At 35.1% G+C, this 18,129-nt stretch overlaps 1 protein-coding gene across 5 annotated transcripts in view; it reads left to right on the top strand.

Annotated features, from left to right (window-relative positions):
* LRCH1 (leucine rich repeats and calponin homology domain containing 1) overlaps window positions 1–18,129 on the top strand; it is a 115,312-nt gene that overhangs the window by 92,976 nt on the left and 4,207 nt on the right. For 3 of the 5 annotated variants that reach the window (XR_004080371.2, XR_004080370.2, XR_004080369.2), the window contains 3 exons: window positions 1,482–1,619; window positions 3,418–3,495; window positions 10,880–11,137. Coding sequence is in view for 2 of the 5 variants with exons in the window: in XM_031047715.2 (XP_030903575.2) it covers window positions 1,482–1,619; window positions 3,418–3,495 (216 nt within the window). In the remaining 3 variants the exon portion in view is untranslated. The remainder of the gene's footprint in view (window positions 1–1,481; window positions 1,620–3,417; window positions 3,496–10,879; window positions 11,138–18,129) is intronic. The other 2 variants (XM_031047715.2, XM_031047714.2) reach the window with 1 other exon arrangement.

Here is an 18,129-nt window from a genome sequence, read left to right as displayed (position 1 = left end):
TAAAGGATAAACATTTAATGGTTTTAACATGAGAATTGGAACAAATTGGCTGCTGCTGTAGTGTGGATGATTTCTAATCTACAAATTAATCCAAGGTGAAAAAAACACATTATATTAGTGCACATGATGCACTTCCCTGTTTGGCACTTGTGAGACTATATGAGTACTTGACTATGGTGTCTAGTAAAAGAAAATCTGGGAAAATATTATGAAATCCCACAGTAGGTTTGGTGAAGGTTACTTCATGGTGAGGGTACACAAGCAAAGGATGTATGAGGAATAAGAGCTGAATTTCTTTAGGGTGGAAAAGAGAGTGTCCATAGCTGCCTCCCAGGTAGTAATAGGGAAAACAAAGTCAGACTTTTCAAAGATGCACAGTCAAAGAGTGAGATGTAGTGGCAGAAATTACAGAGAAATAAATTACAAGTAGCTATAAGGAGAAAATTCTTTGCAATAAGGTTGGTAAAACACTGAGCAAGGTTGCTTAGAGATGATGTAGGATCTCCTTCCTTGCAGATATCCAGAGCTTAACTAGCCAAGGCTCTGATCTCAATTCAAATTTGTTAGACCAGGTTACCTTCAGATATGCCTTTCTACCTACACTCTCCTTTGATTCTAAAGAGAAGAATCTATTTTTGTCTAAAACACCCAGCATAGATTGAGGTAATGTATTAATAGAGAGTACTGGCATTAAGAAGGTTCAACTAGGAAATATCTGTTTTAAGATAATGGAAGTAATTATCTCCTGAAAGTTAAACTAAGAGTTATCTCTAAGTATAGTGTTCAAGACTGGAGGACAATTTAGGAAACTCATCATATATAACAATCTTATTATAGGGTTTTTTTTCTGGAATATTTTGAGTGTTTTATTTTGCAATATTTCTATTCAGTGAGACTTCAGTTTTGCTTAACAATTACCCAGAATTTCTCATTTAAATCTGAATGTTTTACCTTACTTTACCTCCATTTCTGATTGCTCTAATGCCTCCTAAGTAATTTTTAGGCTAGTAGTTAAAGATTGCTGTTTACTCTCTGCTTGTACAGTGCTTAACACAGCATAGTTCTGATTCAAAGTGCTGAATGATAAAGCAAATTTGAGATGGATAAGTAGAAGACTTGAGGGACTGGTGAAAGGAATGAGCCACATGTAGTTCAATAATGTGGCTAATTGCGTGCTTATATATTTTCATATGTATGTATAAAAATGAATGCATATTATGAAAGCAGCATTTGAAGTCTTTAATTGTTTTAAAGACATTTACATAATTCAGTGACAAACATATGGTAGAGGAGGTTAGGTTTGTTGTTGTTTGTTTTTTTTTAAAACTAGTTATATAAAAAAGTATGGTCCTCGGTGAACCAAAACCCCCAAATTGGCTGTGTGTCTACAGCATATGAGAAAGTGAGAATATATATTCCATTTCTTTTTTTCCACTTCATCCATTTCTGTATTAAAGTGCACTTGTGTTCTTTATTTGCAGAACATTGAAACAAGACTAAAGATTTGTTTGCCTGAAGACCTGGGGTCTGCTCTGATGGATGGTGTAGTTCTCTGCCATTTAGTAAATCATGTTCGTCCGCGGTCTGTAGCAAGTATTCATGTACCTTCACCAGCAGTAGTAAGTTAGATGTTTCTTGTTGCATTTGTGGGGGGAGGAAGAGAGGAAATTTTTAAAAATTACTGGTTTATTTCCAAATTGTATTTGGTTATATAAATAAGGTTGCTGTTCAGTGGCTGTTCTTTGCTGTTAGGGGCAAAAAGTATCTACTGTATATATAGAGAGAGTGTGTATGCATACACATCTATAAATAAAATTATTCTGCCTCTTTCTGATTTATCAACAGATCAGATTTTTTTTCGTCATAAGAGTCATTTTATTCAGTACAGTATGGAATTCTGTGATTGCAAGGTTTTAATCTGGGAAATCCTTTTTAAAAGGAAATTAGCCCTTTGTAAATTGAAAAAATATGAGGTTAACTTCATTAATATTTGGCTTAGCTGTTGTCACAATACTAAAACACCTATTAGCATGTTTATTAGCATGTTTTTCCTCTTGGGTTAAATGTAGAAATTATTCCTTTTATCTCCAAACAGAAGGGCATAGAAAGATGCGCTGTAGTGATTTAATGTTGGCTTGCCAAACCTATGTACCTGATTATTTCATGATATAAGTGTTTCAATGTAATCTATGTGTGTTCATGTCTCAAAACTTAATTTTCTTTGTGATTTCTCTGTTTATGAATGTCTCTTTCTTGGACATATTGTTTCGGATTTCTGTTACCAGTTTGGTTCTGAAGAGGTTTTGTATGTTTTTAGACTTTTCTTTTTTAACATACACATTGGTAGAAATTTGCCATATGCAGCCAGATACTCAATTCTGAGAATAGCATTGGATTTTTGAGCAATCTATAAGAACTTCCAAGAAGACTGATGTTAAGAAAAAGACATTTTCTCAGATACTCTAATGGAGTTTCTTTTGCTCTTCCTTGATTTTAGCTTACCTCTGTCTTTGGTAAAATTACCACATTGCTAAAATATGCAAACTTGAATTTTTGGGGTAAAACCTTAAGTTTTGTTGTGGATTTTTTGTTTGTTTATAAACACCTTGTGATGTTTTCTATAGCAAAAAGCAAATACTTAAAATCCATTTTAATTTTGTTTCAACTTTATATTGATGGTGTTCTCTTTCATGAAACATCCTTCAAATTACTTTATCCTAGAAAATCAGTTCTTTAAAATCCCTGCTACTATAGTGAGTTCTTGGTTTAAGTGGATATTCTGGGAAGTACCATTGTTTCACGACTTGCACTGAAAAAGTAAAATAATGAGTTGTTTTTGGTGAGTTTTTAGTAGCATGATATTTCAGTATTTAGTGAATAGTCCAGAGTGAGACAAATTATGGAAGTACATGAAATTCTACAGTAATGGGAGATTTCTTCTTCAGAGGCAATTAAAAATGTTTATAGTGTGTATAAATGTAAAATGTGTACCCACACATTTGTGGGTACATAAAAAATTTAGAGAGCCTGTTAATTACAGTTAAGTGGCTTCTCCATAATGTATGCCAAAATCCTTCATCAGTTTACTTGCTGTCCAGAAAATCAGTGTTATCTATCACAAGTCATTGTAAGAGGAAAGTTTTATAACTTCACAAGCTAGATGTGAACAAGTAGGATTTTATTCATGTCTAGCTTGTGACCTAAACATGCTCGTGATTTTAACAACTAAGTAAAAGCACATCGTATCCACAGTGTGTGTACTCAGATTTTGTTTGTAGGCATGATGTTTTAACAGTAGTAGAGAAACAAGTTGAGCAGAATTTCATGCATTGTTTTAAGAAGAAATACGGAAATTCATGTTCTCATCAGTGTTTTTGACTTCTTTTGCCATAAACTTGTTTTTATTTGCTTTTACAGCCTAAACTTAGCATGGCCAAATGCAGAAGAAACGTGGAAAACTTTCTGGATGCATGTAGAAAACTGGGAATTCCAGAGGTAATTTAAGTCTGTCATTTCTAGATGATCGAAAATGCAAAACACAAGAATTACTTTAAATTCTGAAGGATAACTTTATGAACTACAGTTTTTTAGTGATAAAGATGTAATTTAAAGAAGTTATCTGAATGATTTGATTTAATCCTAGCTTATGTCATAGCACTTAAAAATTGCATCTTTTTTCTTAAATTAGTAATTTGGTATTATCCCTTCCTTATCTTTGGCATGGAAAAGATAATTAATGAGGTAATATGTAATTAGGCAAAAGTTTACTAATTTTGTTTCTTATACAACATAACTGCATTTTTACCTGGTGCTTTTAGAATATGGGCTTCATGCTTTTTAATTATTGACTTTCCTTTTTTTTTTTCAATATTAAGTATTGTATGCCTTGGGAAAGTGACTGATAACATGCTCATCTCTTGTACTGAAGCACTGCTGCAGTGATGTGAAGAAAACAATTGTCTGTGTGTTAAGTATGGAAGGTATATAGGAATGAGGTTCTGTAATGTGGATAGAAGTGTTACAGAAGTTGGAAACGGGGAAATTGCAGTGCTTGACATTTTATGTTTTTTATTTAAGGATGGCAGCATCATCATATAATTCATTCTCGTATTAATAAGGAAAAATATCATGACTGTTGAATTCTGGAGTTGCATCAGGAATAATTCAAAGGCTTCTTTATGTGCTAGAAGTGCCTATTAAGAAAAAGCTAATTTCAAAGGCATTACGCTCGAAAGATGGTAAAACTGCTATACCAGGTCTTTTTAGTCTGAATACATGAAAACTGCATGATGTGTTTTCGCTGTTGCTTACATATGACAGTATAATAGAGACTGAGTTCTTTTTAGTCTGCGTTTCAAGAATGCTGAAACAAAAGGGTATCTTGTGTGTATCTCCCAACCACCCCCTTGGGAGCAGATGGTAATGCCAAGATTTCACTTTGGGAAAAAAATTCGTGTTTGAGTTCTTTCTCTGAAAGTTGTATTTTAGCAGATTTTGAAGACAGCAGAAGTAACATAAGTTTTGCTATTTGTAGGGATTTTGAGGGGGAGACTTTTATCTTACAGCTCCAGTGAACGGTTCTTCATAAATTTGAGAATTCAGTGTAATGGGCTAACTTCTAAGTTGTAATGGTTGGTTTAGTCTTTGTAATTATGTAATTCATTATGTTAGAATTATTTCAAGTTAAAGGGAAAAATTTACTTCAAAGATGATCAAAATCTCTGTGCTGTGGTCTTGTAGACATGGAGTGTTTGTTAAGCTGCTCCAGAGTTCATTGTCCTCTGATGCATCCGGAATTATTCTGTGAATTATAATACAAGTCAGACTTTTCTGGGTATAGTCTATTGGGAAAAAAAAGGCCAAGAGCTGTGTTGTCAAGAGATCTTTTAGAAATGGAAATAGAATAGAAATATTTCCAAAGATCCTTGCAGCACTGTATTTAAGGTGGGTAAGCTAAGCCTTTACTCCAAATGTTTCTTATTTTTGATTTCTATCAGTCAGCTTTCTGGAAAAATCCCTTTTTGTTTTCTGTGAATAGACATTTTTATATACTTATTACCCATCATCTTTAATGCTTTTACTGAAATTAGTATAGATTATTTTTTTTAGGATTTTATTTTAATTTTATTAAAGTATATTTGTTGCTAAGCTGTGCAGAACCTTAAGCACAAGGCCAGATCTGACTTATAACCTAATTACACTTATGAATCTAAGCATTAACTTCTTTTGAGGGCAAAAATGCATTTACTTAAACATTAAATGAATGGCTTGTAAATTTGTGATAGGTTTGAAGTACTCTGAGGATGTTCTTTTTGATTAGCTGTTGGTACTTTGCAAGTGTGTATGTTTGCTATGTATTGTGAAAATTCTTCATGTTGTGAACTAGCTGGTAGATGGTAGAACTTTGCTGTGTGTTGGAAGAACATGTATTAGGAATACAAAGTTGTATGATAGCAGGTTTGGCTGTCTATTCTTGAAGTTTTTAAAGAATTACAGATGGTGTGCTTCATGTTGCTTCATACTGATGAATTGTACATTGCCTAACTGTCTTTGGACAAACCTGAGGAACACAGGGAATTATTCCCTAAGCATCTTATGGGAAAGTGATAGGTTCCACTTCTGGATCCCAACACCCATAGGTGTTAGGCTTTTCTGTGATACTTCTGTCCATGCTTATTTCCTGAGAATTAACTTGAAATTCTGCTGCATGGGTTTGGTTTTCAGTTGTTTGGTTTTCTTTAAGGGTTTAAAATTTTCATAGTTCCTGTTGCTTTTCTTTCAGTTAGCTGTGGAATGGAACGGACTCCATGCTGTTTCCTGAACTCCACAGGTTTAGAATGATATCCTGTAGAATAATATAAAATGAAACAAAAAAAATAGCTATGTAGTTACTGTGATGTGCTGATGTGCATGGTCTCTTACTTCTGTGGCTTTCGGCATTCAATTCTTGGGTCAAAATTGCTTTCCCCAGAATGATCCTGGGAAACTTCTTCCAATTGTGGAAAAAAAAAATGCAGTTGGCATCTATATCCATATGTGTCATGAGAGTTGGCAAAAAATCACAAATACAAAATTCAAGAACATGAGCATCTCTTTTATAATGACCTGACACATAGATGATTCTGAAAGCCATTACCTGCCAGGTGAGAATTCTGGTACAATGTGTGACATGTTGAAATTGCTTTAATGGCCATATGATTCTTCTGATCATATGCAAAAGGAATGTTTTAAGCATACAATTCCGACCTTTTAATAAGAAACTAAATAGCAAGGCTCTTACTACAGCAGCAGACTGTCAAAAGAATGAGAATTGTAGGACAGTCAGCTAGTGGCAAAACTGGACACTGACTTTTTCCTGTGGAGCCTAATCAAAGATCTTTGTAAATGATCATTTTTTTGAGACCCAAAAAAGTTTTTGTTTGATATGAAAAAGGGATGGTGGCAGGTAGGCATCTGAAAGCTTGAAGATTCAGAAAATGTCTGCCGTGCCCCTCAGGAGGTATCTGATAGAAAAGGCCCAGTCTTTGTCACCTAAAAAAGATTATTTCATTTTAACACTGTTAATTAAAATTGTCAAATTGACTAATCTTCTGTATAATAGCAATAGAATGACAAACACTCCTACCTTTTGGCTAATACAGATTGAATGAGCAAATGGCAGTAGATGTGTGGTAAGAAGGGGGTGCCTGTCCTGCTGTGTTTTTCAGAATGACAAGCAGTACTTGAATGGTGCCATTCACTGGAGTAGGTTGTTAATGTCATATGAACCTGCTACTGACACAACCTATAATACTTACCCAATGCACCTATACTACACCCACCCTTTCACACTTTCTGGGTTTTGAAAATGGATCTACCTTTTTGATTTACTTCTCTTTGTAAGTGTGGCCTCCAAAGCATCAAATGTACCAGTTCTAATGCAGTTTTACTTTTCCTAAGTGACATCTCATCCCAAAGGTGATGATTGATAGCTCAGTCTCCCCTGATCTTTTTTTTTATCACATGAGTATGTATGTAAAGTTATGGAAGTATTTTGGTTTTGACTGCTCTTTCATAAACCCAGCAACAGTATATGTAAATAAGGTCAAGAATATTCACATGCATTTCTTCAACTTGTCAGTTGCCACATTAAAATCAGTATTCATGCTAGTAGCAAAAAAAAATAGACTTTCCCATTTTAACCTGCAGATCAATAACTTAAAGCTTTAGCTTTCAAACTTGGTAACTGTTATTCTTCACAATCCATATTACAGAGCATTTTTATTATGCATTTCAGTAATGTTAAATATTCCTGTCCGAAGGAAAACACAACTGATTTGTGGTGGGCTGAATGATACTTTATTACAAGTGAGATTTGGACCAAAATGAAGCTGTAAGTGCAGTATGTTACTGGAAAGGAAAAAGTTACCAGTTTTGGTCTGCATTTCTTCTAGTTCTCAATTATGGTCAAATATGGCTTATTCAAAATAGAACCTTCTAAGTATTTGTCAAAAAGAAATACTAGAATGTCAATTTCTGTTGATAAAAGGTAGTGATAAAATAGTATCTTTCACAGCTGGTTGTTACAGTAGGTTTATTGAGCTTTTCTGTTCCAGCATAACAGTACTGGTGCAACATGATTTAGTGGGAAAAGCCATTTCTCAGGTGGGAATGAGAGACTTTTGCAACATCTCTCAGGTTTTCAGTGAGCTACTTGGTGTACACATACTGAAGAGAAAGGAGTGTGATGGTAAAAAAATGGCTTTTTTGGATCTCCAATCACATGGTTATTCATATTACAAAACGCTTGGCTATGCCCCTTCTTGTGACCTCCAAGTCCTGCAAACAGGAGCTATCACTGCATCTCACCTGCTCCTGAAAACTAGGTACACTATGTTGCAATATCAGTCAGAATTACTGTAAAATCAGTCTGATTTGTGTTAGTGTAGGAATTGCTAAATAAGTAAAACAGAAAAAAATGATTTTGGTATGCTGAAGCTGACAGAACAACGTAAAAGAAGCAAACAAGCAGAGTGTCAAGTGTTTTATCTTCTATCCACTTCTTAGTTGTTCAGCTGGTAATCATGTTTCTCAGTTTAATGCAAGGTATATTTTCATTACCACTTATGCCTGTTTTCTGATCAATTCACATAATCAGTTACTTCTCCATAGTTTCATCATGAGACATCCATGAAGTTGCAGTAAATTTTATCAGGTATGACTTCTTTCTCCACCCTTTCAGTCTGGACTCAGTAATGCACGCTGTTTGGCCGACAGTATGGAGTTAAGTGGTTTCATTTGTTTTCAGTTAGAGTGCTGAAAGCATAATTCTGAGGTTTCTTTCATTTGTATTTGAGCACATGCACTACAGACTTCATTCTTTAATGCACTTCTGCAAACTTACTTTTGAGATTTTTACCAGAGTCAAAATTTGAGGAGATTGGTTTCAAAATGCTGTCTTTCCCCACAGTCACTGCAGGAGCATGTAGAATGAGGGTATTTTGTGTCCACAAAAAGCTGGTTATGCTTTTGTCATTCCACTTCTGTCTTACTGTATTTATTCTGCCTGCATGATTTTATCATGCCCTTGAAAAAAAGTCAGTCCATAAATGTGATAACTTAAGTATATGTATCTCTTTAGTTCTTATGTATAATAATTTGAGTCTCCTAAATGAGAAAAGGCAGTGCTTGTGAGGGATGGGTAGTTGATTGGTTGTCATCAAGACTTTTGGTGGTGGACATGTGCTTTTCAGTATTTCATGAGGTCATGTTTTAGTTTGGTATTTTAATTTCACAGCATCCATAAAATAAACTTCAGTAGAAACTTGTTCACCATTACTGAAAAAACGTATTTTTCTGTTTAATCTGGAGTTACATTACAGAATTAAAATACATACAATGTAAACATTTTCCTCAACAAGGTGTGAGTGTAACACCAAACTATCCATTTTCACAGAACACACAAAAATAAACAGAAAATATAAGACTTTTCTGAGCCTTCCCCAGGTTTCACTGAATTTCACTAAACACAGAATGGTGGTTCCCATAGGAAGTTTCTTCTGCATGTGTTGGCTGTTTTTGTATGCTTTGGCTTCTCTATACTGCTTGGTAGGTTAATCCCTGGTTAACAAGTTCTTTAGCATCTGTAAAAATTCAACCTGTTACCAGCTCTCATTCTCTCACTCTGAAATCACTTCCTTTTCCATTTGACTGTAGTAGGGACTGTTGGTTTGTTAGTTGGTTGAAGGTTGGGTTTTTTTTTTGACCAAAAAAAAAGTTCTTGTTTTACTTTTATATTAAAAAAATAAATGTCAAACCTTCAGTGTATCTTAGATGTTTATTTTGGGCATACATTTGCAACAAGTAGGAATTGTATGCTGTTTTAAAACTAATGCAGTATTTGTTGGGTTTATTGATGGTTTTGATAAAAGTGTAATGTATTATAATTGAGAGTCTTGAGTAGTTTGCCCTGAAACTAGTTTTTCTGGTAAGCAGTTTGTGTTTTCAAATATGGTACTAGTCCTCTCCCATTTTTAAACATGACCAGCATGTTTGTTCTGAGTTCTCACCCTTTCAGAATAAGCCCAATACAGTTGCATTGAAGTTTATTATTACATTGGAATCTTGAGTTAAAAAAAATTCTGCAAAATGACTGTAAAAGTAGCAGTGTCATTGCTAGGCAGGGTGGTTTCCCCCTCTGTGTATCTACTTGCATAAGTTAACAAAAACAGAATGAAGATTTCAATGGTTTTAGCTCCCATTAATGCTAGAACCAGTTGTGGTAAGCAAAAAAAAGGAAAAAAAGTGTCACTTCACTTTTTTCAGTGTGTATGAATGCCAGTTCTGACTTCCAAATAGAAGGGCCTTCCAAAGTTTAATTTATTGCCAATTAGTCCTTGAAACTTTGCACTAACAGAAACCAGACATCTGAATTTCCATGTTTTTATTGGGTGTGTTGTCAGACTGAAAAGCTACTAAAGAAACATAGTGTTCCTCTGAAACAGGGGATCTCTTTCTTTCTTCGATACAATTTTATTCAGTAAGTATTCACCATCTTTATTGATAGTAAGGCCTTCTTTGCAATGTAAAATGGTATATCTTAAGAGTACATTTTGAAAGTACTAGTTATTGGTTGGTTTGATTTTAATTAAAATTTTGTGTATGTATTGACATTATTACATTTTGCACTTCATTTTATATAGCTAAATTGCTACATGAAGTCACTGATAACTTTAAAAAAATATCTGAGAATCTAACCTGCTGATAACTTAAAATGCTACTTAAGGAATTTAGTGTTAAATTCTTCAGTTTAGTAATGCTATTAAAATTAAGTATAGTTAGTGCTACATTGACATTTTCAGTTTCCATCCCAGGGTATCATTTAAGATGGTATTTGAATACCAAGTTTTAGGTTATGTTAGAGAATTTTGCATACTTCTAACAATTTCTTAAAGTATTTTTTCTTGAGTCTTCATATTGCTGCTGCTGCTTGTGCTTTTAACAGCTTTCTAACCCACTGTTTGCTATTATTTAAGTTAGATTTTTACAACTGGTCCCATTTAAGCATTTGAGTAATGCCCAGGTGGACAAAGGTATGCAGATCTCAGTGGCATAAGTGTATCACATGCATCTCCTCACCCTTGTGAATCTGGGCATAATTTTGGCAGGATTTGAAGGCCTGAACCCTTCTACCTTAACATTTTGATACTATGTGATAGCCTCGCTATTTATAGGAGGTAAAAGAAATCTTGGATGTCTAGTGGCTAAAAGAATGCTAGGAAGAAACTATTCCTACAGTTTATGCTAGACTATTGTGATAATTTATCAATATCTTTCTATTTTTGTCTTTTTAATTTTATGCACTGTTTTTTTCTGTTCTAATGGCTGCCCTTCGGGATAGGCTGACCTCTGCTCTCCGTATGACATCCTGCAGTCGGATATTCGTCACATTCGAAAGACTGTTGACACTCTGCTCGCCCTCGGGGAGAAAACCCCACAATCAACTTCTGCCTTTCGCTCCTGGGATCTAATAGGCTTTTGTCTTTTCCACATACTTTTTATAGTCTTGATGTATATAACTTATCACTGGAATTTGCTAACAGCATAACCTGTTCGCATGTGCACACAAACTTTCTGCTTTGTCTCTGACAAATTACAGGTACTTAATTTCCTTCCTTTGTCTTGCAAACTTCTCCCTTTCCCTTGCTTCCCTTCCTTGTAATATCTTTATTAATCTCTTGAAATAGTAGAGAGGGAGTAGCATCTTGAAGGGAAGTCCCATCTCTTCTCTCCCCTCTAGCTCTAGTTTAAGAATTTATGTACCTCTTTATTTATAGTTTTCTTTTATGTTGCCTAGACTACATATTAAATGTGTTAAAGCAGTAAAGATACTCTTATCCCACTTTTGGGTGTAGGCTAGATGTGTATTACAAGCTAAAGAGAACAGAGCCTCTTTACTTTTCATGAAAATCCAAGAATGCTGCAGATAGTGAAGCAACTGAGGTGGCACTTCAACAGGCAATAGTATTTTCTGAGTTGGTGCCAGTTATCTCAACCTACATTGTATTAAGAGCACTTGGAGAACTACCTTTCCTATTGCTATTATTTTTTTAATCCTTTAGATTAATTAGATTACTGTAACTATTAAGATTGTTGGTCATCTCTACTGTTCCAATTAAATTCCATACTGGAGTAGTTATGTTTTCCTACGTATGTTTTGTTTCCCTCCAGATTCCATAGAATAATCTTCTGCCACATAAAGCAGTGTTGAACTGCTTTTAAACACTTGCCATGTTACACCCCGAAGATGACTGTAAAATAGTAATGGATATGAGCAACCCATAATATGCAGGGGACTATAGAATGTTTAAGGATGAAGATCATGGAGTACATTGTAATACAATAAGATAGTTTGACAATAAGGTGTTAGATTCCTGTATCTGCCATTCTTATGTGTGATGTCAAGCAAGTCACATCACTATCTTACACTGTTTCATCACCTGTGAAAATGCAGGTAGTGTTTGTTTGTTTGTCTAACAAATGTAACAAGGACAATACAGCTAGGAAAGTAGATCATCTGGGGAAGGCTTCAGATTTTCAGTCCTAGAAGGTGTTAAAGAATAATGTTTGTTTAACATTACTCAGGATCATTTTGGCATGAGGGTGAGGGTGCTGGACTGTTGACCTCCATTTCCCTTCCAGTCCTGTGTTCTGTTCATCTATTGTAAAACTTGAATGAGACAAATTTGGTTTTGTCTTAATCCTTATCAACATAAGAGATCCAAATTGATTGAAAATTATAGAGCCTCAGATACAAGCCTACGTTGACATTACAATATTGGCCTAGATGCTGTTAACTAAATTTGTAATTCATTCTCAGGCTAGCTAACCAAAGGACCTCAGCTTCATGACTGCGAGATAAATTCATTCATTTCTCACTGCCTAGTGATAAAATTACCTATAGACTTTAAGAGGATAACTAGCATAAGGACTTGTATGTTACTGATTATTCCGGCCATATGGTTATGATTTAATGCCAACTGCAAATACCTCTATTCCACAGATACATGTAAAATTTTATTAGGATATCTAAATGCAGATCTATTTCTAGTTTCTATAGCTCAAATTTATACATATATAAAAAGGATTAAATGTATAATTAGATTCATATTTTAAGATGGAAAAATTCATTTCAGACTATGGATAAAACCAATTTTTTTAAAGGGTTTAGTGCCTAGCAGATTCCAGTGCATGCATATAACAACTCTTCTAACGAGTGTCTTCTGTGAACAGGCATTAGTTCAGGCTGTGCTTCTAGGTTCTCTGTGCTTGAGGAAAAGGTACTAGTTAGTTGAGTCTGTAGCTATAGATTTGTGCTCTCATCCTGCACAGGCCTGCCTTTTAACTGTGTGCCTCATTTCAGTGATTCCAACACTGAACACTTCCTTACTCAGAGTCAGAGCTTGAGATTTAAGCTTCCTCTTTTACTGTATCTTTGTCTTGATTTTAGTTGTCTTGTTTTAATGAGCTTTTCCAGTGAAACTGAGAAAGTAGCATAAAGCTTGAATCAGTTCAGGATCTATTAATTGTAAGATGTTGGTATTTGAGACAAAAGTGATGTCTTCTCTAAGGCTAGGATTTTACTCCTGCTCCTCTAAGTGTTCTGTAAGGTCTCATGTCAATGGTTTGTGTTGTGTGCTTCCTATGTAGTACTGATCTACATGTGTGAGTGTATTTTAGCAGGTTTTCAGAATCAGAAAATTAAGTAGGAAAAGTTGTTGCTACCGTCCTATAGTACTCATCTGTCTGACTTTATAACATCCACTGTATCTAGTATCTTTGGGAGGGAGGGGTAGTTCATCAGTGTTTTGCGTTTCCAGTGTGCAGAAATGGAAGTTCATGTCTTCAGTGTTTTTGAGTGTTTTATCAGACTAAGCATTAGGTTAGAAATTGAACTACTGATTACATTTTCTCACTATTCACAATATGACAATATACAGTAATTAAAGTGGAACACTGCAAGCACTTACTTGTAGTTATGGAGCTGAAACCATCGTGAACCAGACTCTGAAAAACAAACATACTTGCCTTGTGACAAGCACAGCTTTACTACCGTACATGAAGCATGGGTGGTTTTGTGTTTTTTCAGGTTGTTATTGATTACACTTTCAAATATGCATAAATCTTACAGGGAAAAGAATACTAAATATACCCTTACATTTCTGTAAGTGTGAATGTAGTGAAATCCCTCAAAATATATTTAAAACATAATGTAAATGTGAAAAATACCTGTCTGCCCATCCCCAAAGCCAGTAATGCTCCCACTAAATTGGGAGGTGGAAACTAAAACATCTGTGTAGCTCATTAATCTACTCTACTGGGTTCTTTGCTGAATTCAGAGTCCTGGTTTTGTGCTGCTATTCCTGTGGATTTAGTGCTTGGGGAACCAACGGTTCAACAGACAGGTGGTTCCTCACCTTTGAGGAAACCCCAATACTGAGACATTTGGTTATGTAAAACTGGTGCTGCTCACACCCTAGTCACAAGATGAAGTTGATGACCTTGGTTTTAAAACCAGTATGCATCTTAATTCACCCATACATTCACTGATAACATGAATTATATTTGCTCCCCCATTTCTTTCCCAATTCATTGTTTTCCATCACAAAGATCATCAGAGACTTTAAAACTGATTTCTCTGTAAGCTGATCTACTCCAGTCTGTACTGTGCCCATCATGTAGATTTCTCTTTTATTCTGTGGAGGCCATCTTACCCATGCTGCAATAAAGTAATAAATACAACTTCTAGTGAATATACATGCAGGTAAAATGTACTTGCACTGGATTACAAGTGGCATTTAATGTGAACATTTGTCTCTTTTTCCATGAGCCAGAAAACATAAATATGTTCAAGTGCAGTGTAATGCACTGTAATAGTCCTTCAGATGCCTCTTTCTTGTTTATTAACAAGCTTTTAGAGCTGAAAGCTGTATATTGATCCTATTGTGTTCCTAATAAGTTTTCTGGAAGTTACTCTTAATGTGAATAGTGATTAAATTAGACCTGAGCAAATACTCAGTTCAGTTTTCTACTCCATATACACTGAGTTTCCTAATAATTGCCACATAATTGTTTTTCACAAAAAGAAGTATACTCATCATTTTACTTCTGTTACAAAAAAATGAAAGCAGTCATATATGCAGGCTTAGAAAAACAGTAGAGCAGATTTCATGAACCTTTGCCATTTCCTTCATTTCTAGCACATAAGCTGCATTATACAGAAAAAGCAGGATTAAAATATTTTACGGTAGTGACCCATTCTACTTTGAAAAACACACTTAAGTCCTTTACTTTTATCTCTCAGAACTGAATGTATAAGGTTATGGAATAATTGTTATTTCCCCTTTAAGTATAAATTTTCTCTTACTGTTTCACGTGTGTCTGTCTTTAAGTTTTTTATTCCTTGCAGTTTTTTTGTCACTGTTTTTCTTAGCGTGTTAGAATGAAACTGTGAGGCATTTTGGCAGAATATATGGTTTACTTTTAAAATTTTCTGATTCAAGGCCAGAATTTGTGAAAGGGTCTGAAGCCCACCCTCTGCAGATACAGTTTTAGAAGTAATTGCAATTTATTGCATGTTCAGAAGATGCACATATTTAGACATCTAACCGGCTAAGACTCCAAATACACAATTGCAGCTGCAGTATTGAAGGTCTGGTTTTGGTGTTTTCTTTGTCAAGTTGATCATAAGTGTATATACTTCAGAAAACACACTAATCTTTCAATTGGGAATTAAAAGAAAAAAAATACACCTATAACCTGAATTACTGTGCTTTACTTCTGCTCTTCTGTACTTCAAATGGTAACTTCAGGGCATGTGGATACATCAACAGGAATACTGGATAAGGAAAAGGTATATAAAAAGGCATAATTGCAAATTGTCTTAGATATGTGAAAAAGTAAATATTTCCTATAGTTTCTTTAACTCTTAAAAAAAAACCAAGTTTGGCCTTGACCTAACAAATGTCAGGTTTTGTATATTTGACATAAGTTTGCTTGATCACAAGGCACTGATGTTTCTTTTAGTGACTTTTCAGACTACTTGACTCCAAAAGTTGTGCTGGGCATTACATGGGTTTATTTTTATAATTTGTCTTTGGAGAAATGCACATTCCAGTATGTCATTGTTTTGTGTATATATATGTTTTGGTTTTTTTTCTGTATATCTGAAATTTCACATTCTAAAAATACAATGAAGAAGGAGCCATTGCTCTTGCCGAAGTGTAGAACTCAATTTTTCTGTATTTTTACTAAGAAATACAGTTGGGCCCTATTATTATCACGATGTGGTCATTTTATTACTTGCCTGTGTGATATGACAGCAGTTATATTTTTTGATAAATACTGTATGTGAATTGCCAAGCTGCTTGCCCTAGCATAAACCAATTCAAACAGTTATCTTGACTTTGAAGTCAACTGATGTCATAGAAAATGGATGTGTATGTGTAATGTGTCATGTATCCTTGTGAGATTTGTGTCCTTGTGTGTTACTGGTTTTCCTCTACATGGTCTAAATTAGGCATTTTGTTCCAGGATTAGAAACTTGCTCTGGCCAGCACATGGATATGTCTGTGTGTGTGGGTGCAACTGTTGTCCTGTCTTTCTGTGTTGTTTTGTGACTCGGCCTCCTGGCTGCTGCCTCCTTTTGTGCCTTTTCTTTCCTTCCCATCAAAAGGGGTTTGTTCTTTTCCTTCATGATGAGCTTGTAATCATCTTTATCCGTTCAAAATGGCTGTGTGTCTGTAGAAAGTGGTTTGTTTGCAACATGTAATTAAGTTCCTCTGTGTTCTTGGGGAGAAAAAATACATTAATGTATAGGTCTTCATTTTTGTAGTAGAGAGAGATTCATGTTGCTACGAGAAGAGTGGCAGCCCTTCTGTCCACAGTTGGTTTTAAAGATTTTTAGACTGGTCTTGAGATGAGTGGTAGCCAGTTCTATCTGTCTTTCCAGGTTTTGCTTGGTGATGGTTTCAACATGGGTATTTTTAGAGGTGATTTGTCCGATAATACTGAAGTGTTATGGGTTTGATACCAATGTGAACAGGACAGAAATCTTATCAAAGCTGAGAAGTGGGTGAGGTTGAGTCTCCTCAGTCATGGTGTGTTCTTCTCTTGGTTAGTCAGGCATAGTCTCAGAATGCCAGGATTTAAGAGAAGTTTTGAAATCTTCATGGCTTGTAGCTTCCCAGCTCTACTATCAGTGCTTTCCAGACAGCAGTTGTAGTGGTTAGAGAGTGAGAAAGAGCATGGAAGGTGGACTGTGCTGCAGCAACAGCAGCCAGCATAAGGACTGAGATACCTGGGATCTTGGCCCAGTGTAGCTGCTGCTGTGCAGAAAGCTTAAGCTGATTTGCAGGGTGTTCTGGATTCCATCCTTGGCAGGATTTGATTTTAATTTGTCTGAGAAGAATTAAATATATTGCTCTAAAGATGTGATCTGAAAAGCATGTGAGGCAGGGTTGATGGAAGCCATTTAGAGAGCTTTGAAGATAGTGATTAGTGCTATAGATGATATAGATATATAGATAGATATATATTGATTTATGACACTTTAAGATGAAACTTGTCAATTTTAGGAGAAGGCATAAATCTCATTGTCAGTTTTGGAAAGTTTATCATAGCTATATCTTTAACTGCAGAACTATAAAATACTAACCAAGTTTCACCTTCAGCATAATAAGAGAAGGTCAGTTGTATACGTTTCAAACACTAATATCAAAGTATTGTAGATTTTTATGTAAACTGTGTCCCAAGACATTAGATTGGCAAAACAAATTTAGTAAAAATTGTACATTTGAAGTAGATACATTTTGGTTTCTTTTTTTTTTTTTATTTTTTTTTTTTATTTGATACTATGTCTTCTTTTGTAGCTATTTCAGTAGGATCAGGTGTCAGTTTAAGAGTTTGCATCCAAAAAGATACTTACATATTTCTCTGGAAAAAACACCTTTTTTCCAGAGAGATAAAAAGTTGGTGAGAACCATCTCTGACAGCTTGCAAGCAGATATCTCAGAAGAACAAACAGGGAGGAGCTCCAGAACTCAGTCTCTTAACTTAAATGAGCAATTTAGGGTAGGTTTGGAATAGGAATGTGAGTGATCAACTGGAATGGCTGCAAGATGGGGATGTTCCTTTGTGCTGATGGGGCAAATAGGTCTGTCAAAGGTGACAGCAGGCAGGAGTGGCAGCTTGCTACAGCTAGTTGGTCAATGTGAATTAGAATCCACAAACTCAGTGGAAGTGGAAACCCAGTGCTGGCAGATCCCCAGAATTGCAGCATCTTCCATGTGGAGAAATGTAAGCTGTCCAGCAGGGAACTCAGCCAGCCTCCTTGAAAGTTATCTGTTAGAAATTGGGTTTTGGGTCTATGTGTGCAGAAGGAATCTACAATATTTATTTGGGGTTCTTGGCTCTAACCATGAACCTTAAAAAAATAAAGTAAATTATAAAATCTTATAAAATAATAAATATTAAAGCATCTTAAGTAGTAAATATAAAATGTAAACATACAATACACATAAACTACAGTTACCAGTATAAGATGCCATGATGGTGAAGAAAGTTTGGTGCTCACTTTTTAGATTTAGTAAT

This window comes from Melopsittacus undulatus, chromosome 2 (assembly GCF_012275295.1).
Source record: "Melopsittacus undulatus isolate bMelUnd1 chromosome 2, bMelUnd1.mat.Z, whole genome shotgun sequence".
Lineage (NCBI taxonomy): Eukaryota > Metazoa > Chordata > Aves > Psittaciformes > Psittaculidae > Melopsittacus > Melopsittacus undulatus.
Note: the sequence above shows the minus strand (reverse complement) of the source record. Positions and strands in the feature narration are given on the sequence as shown.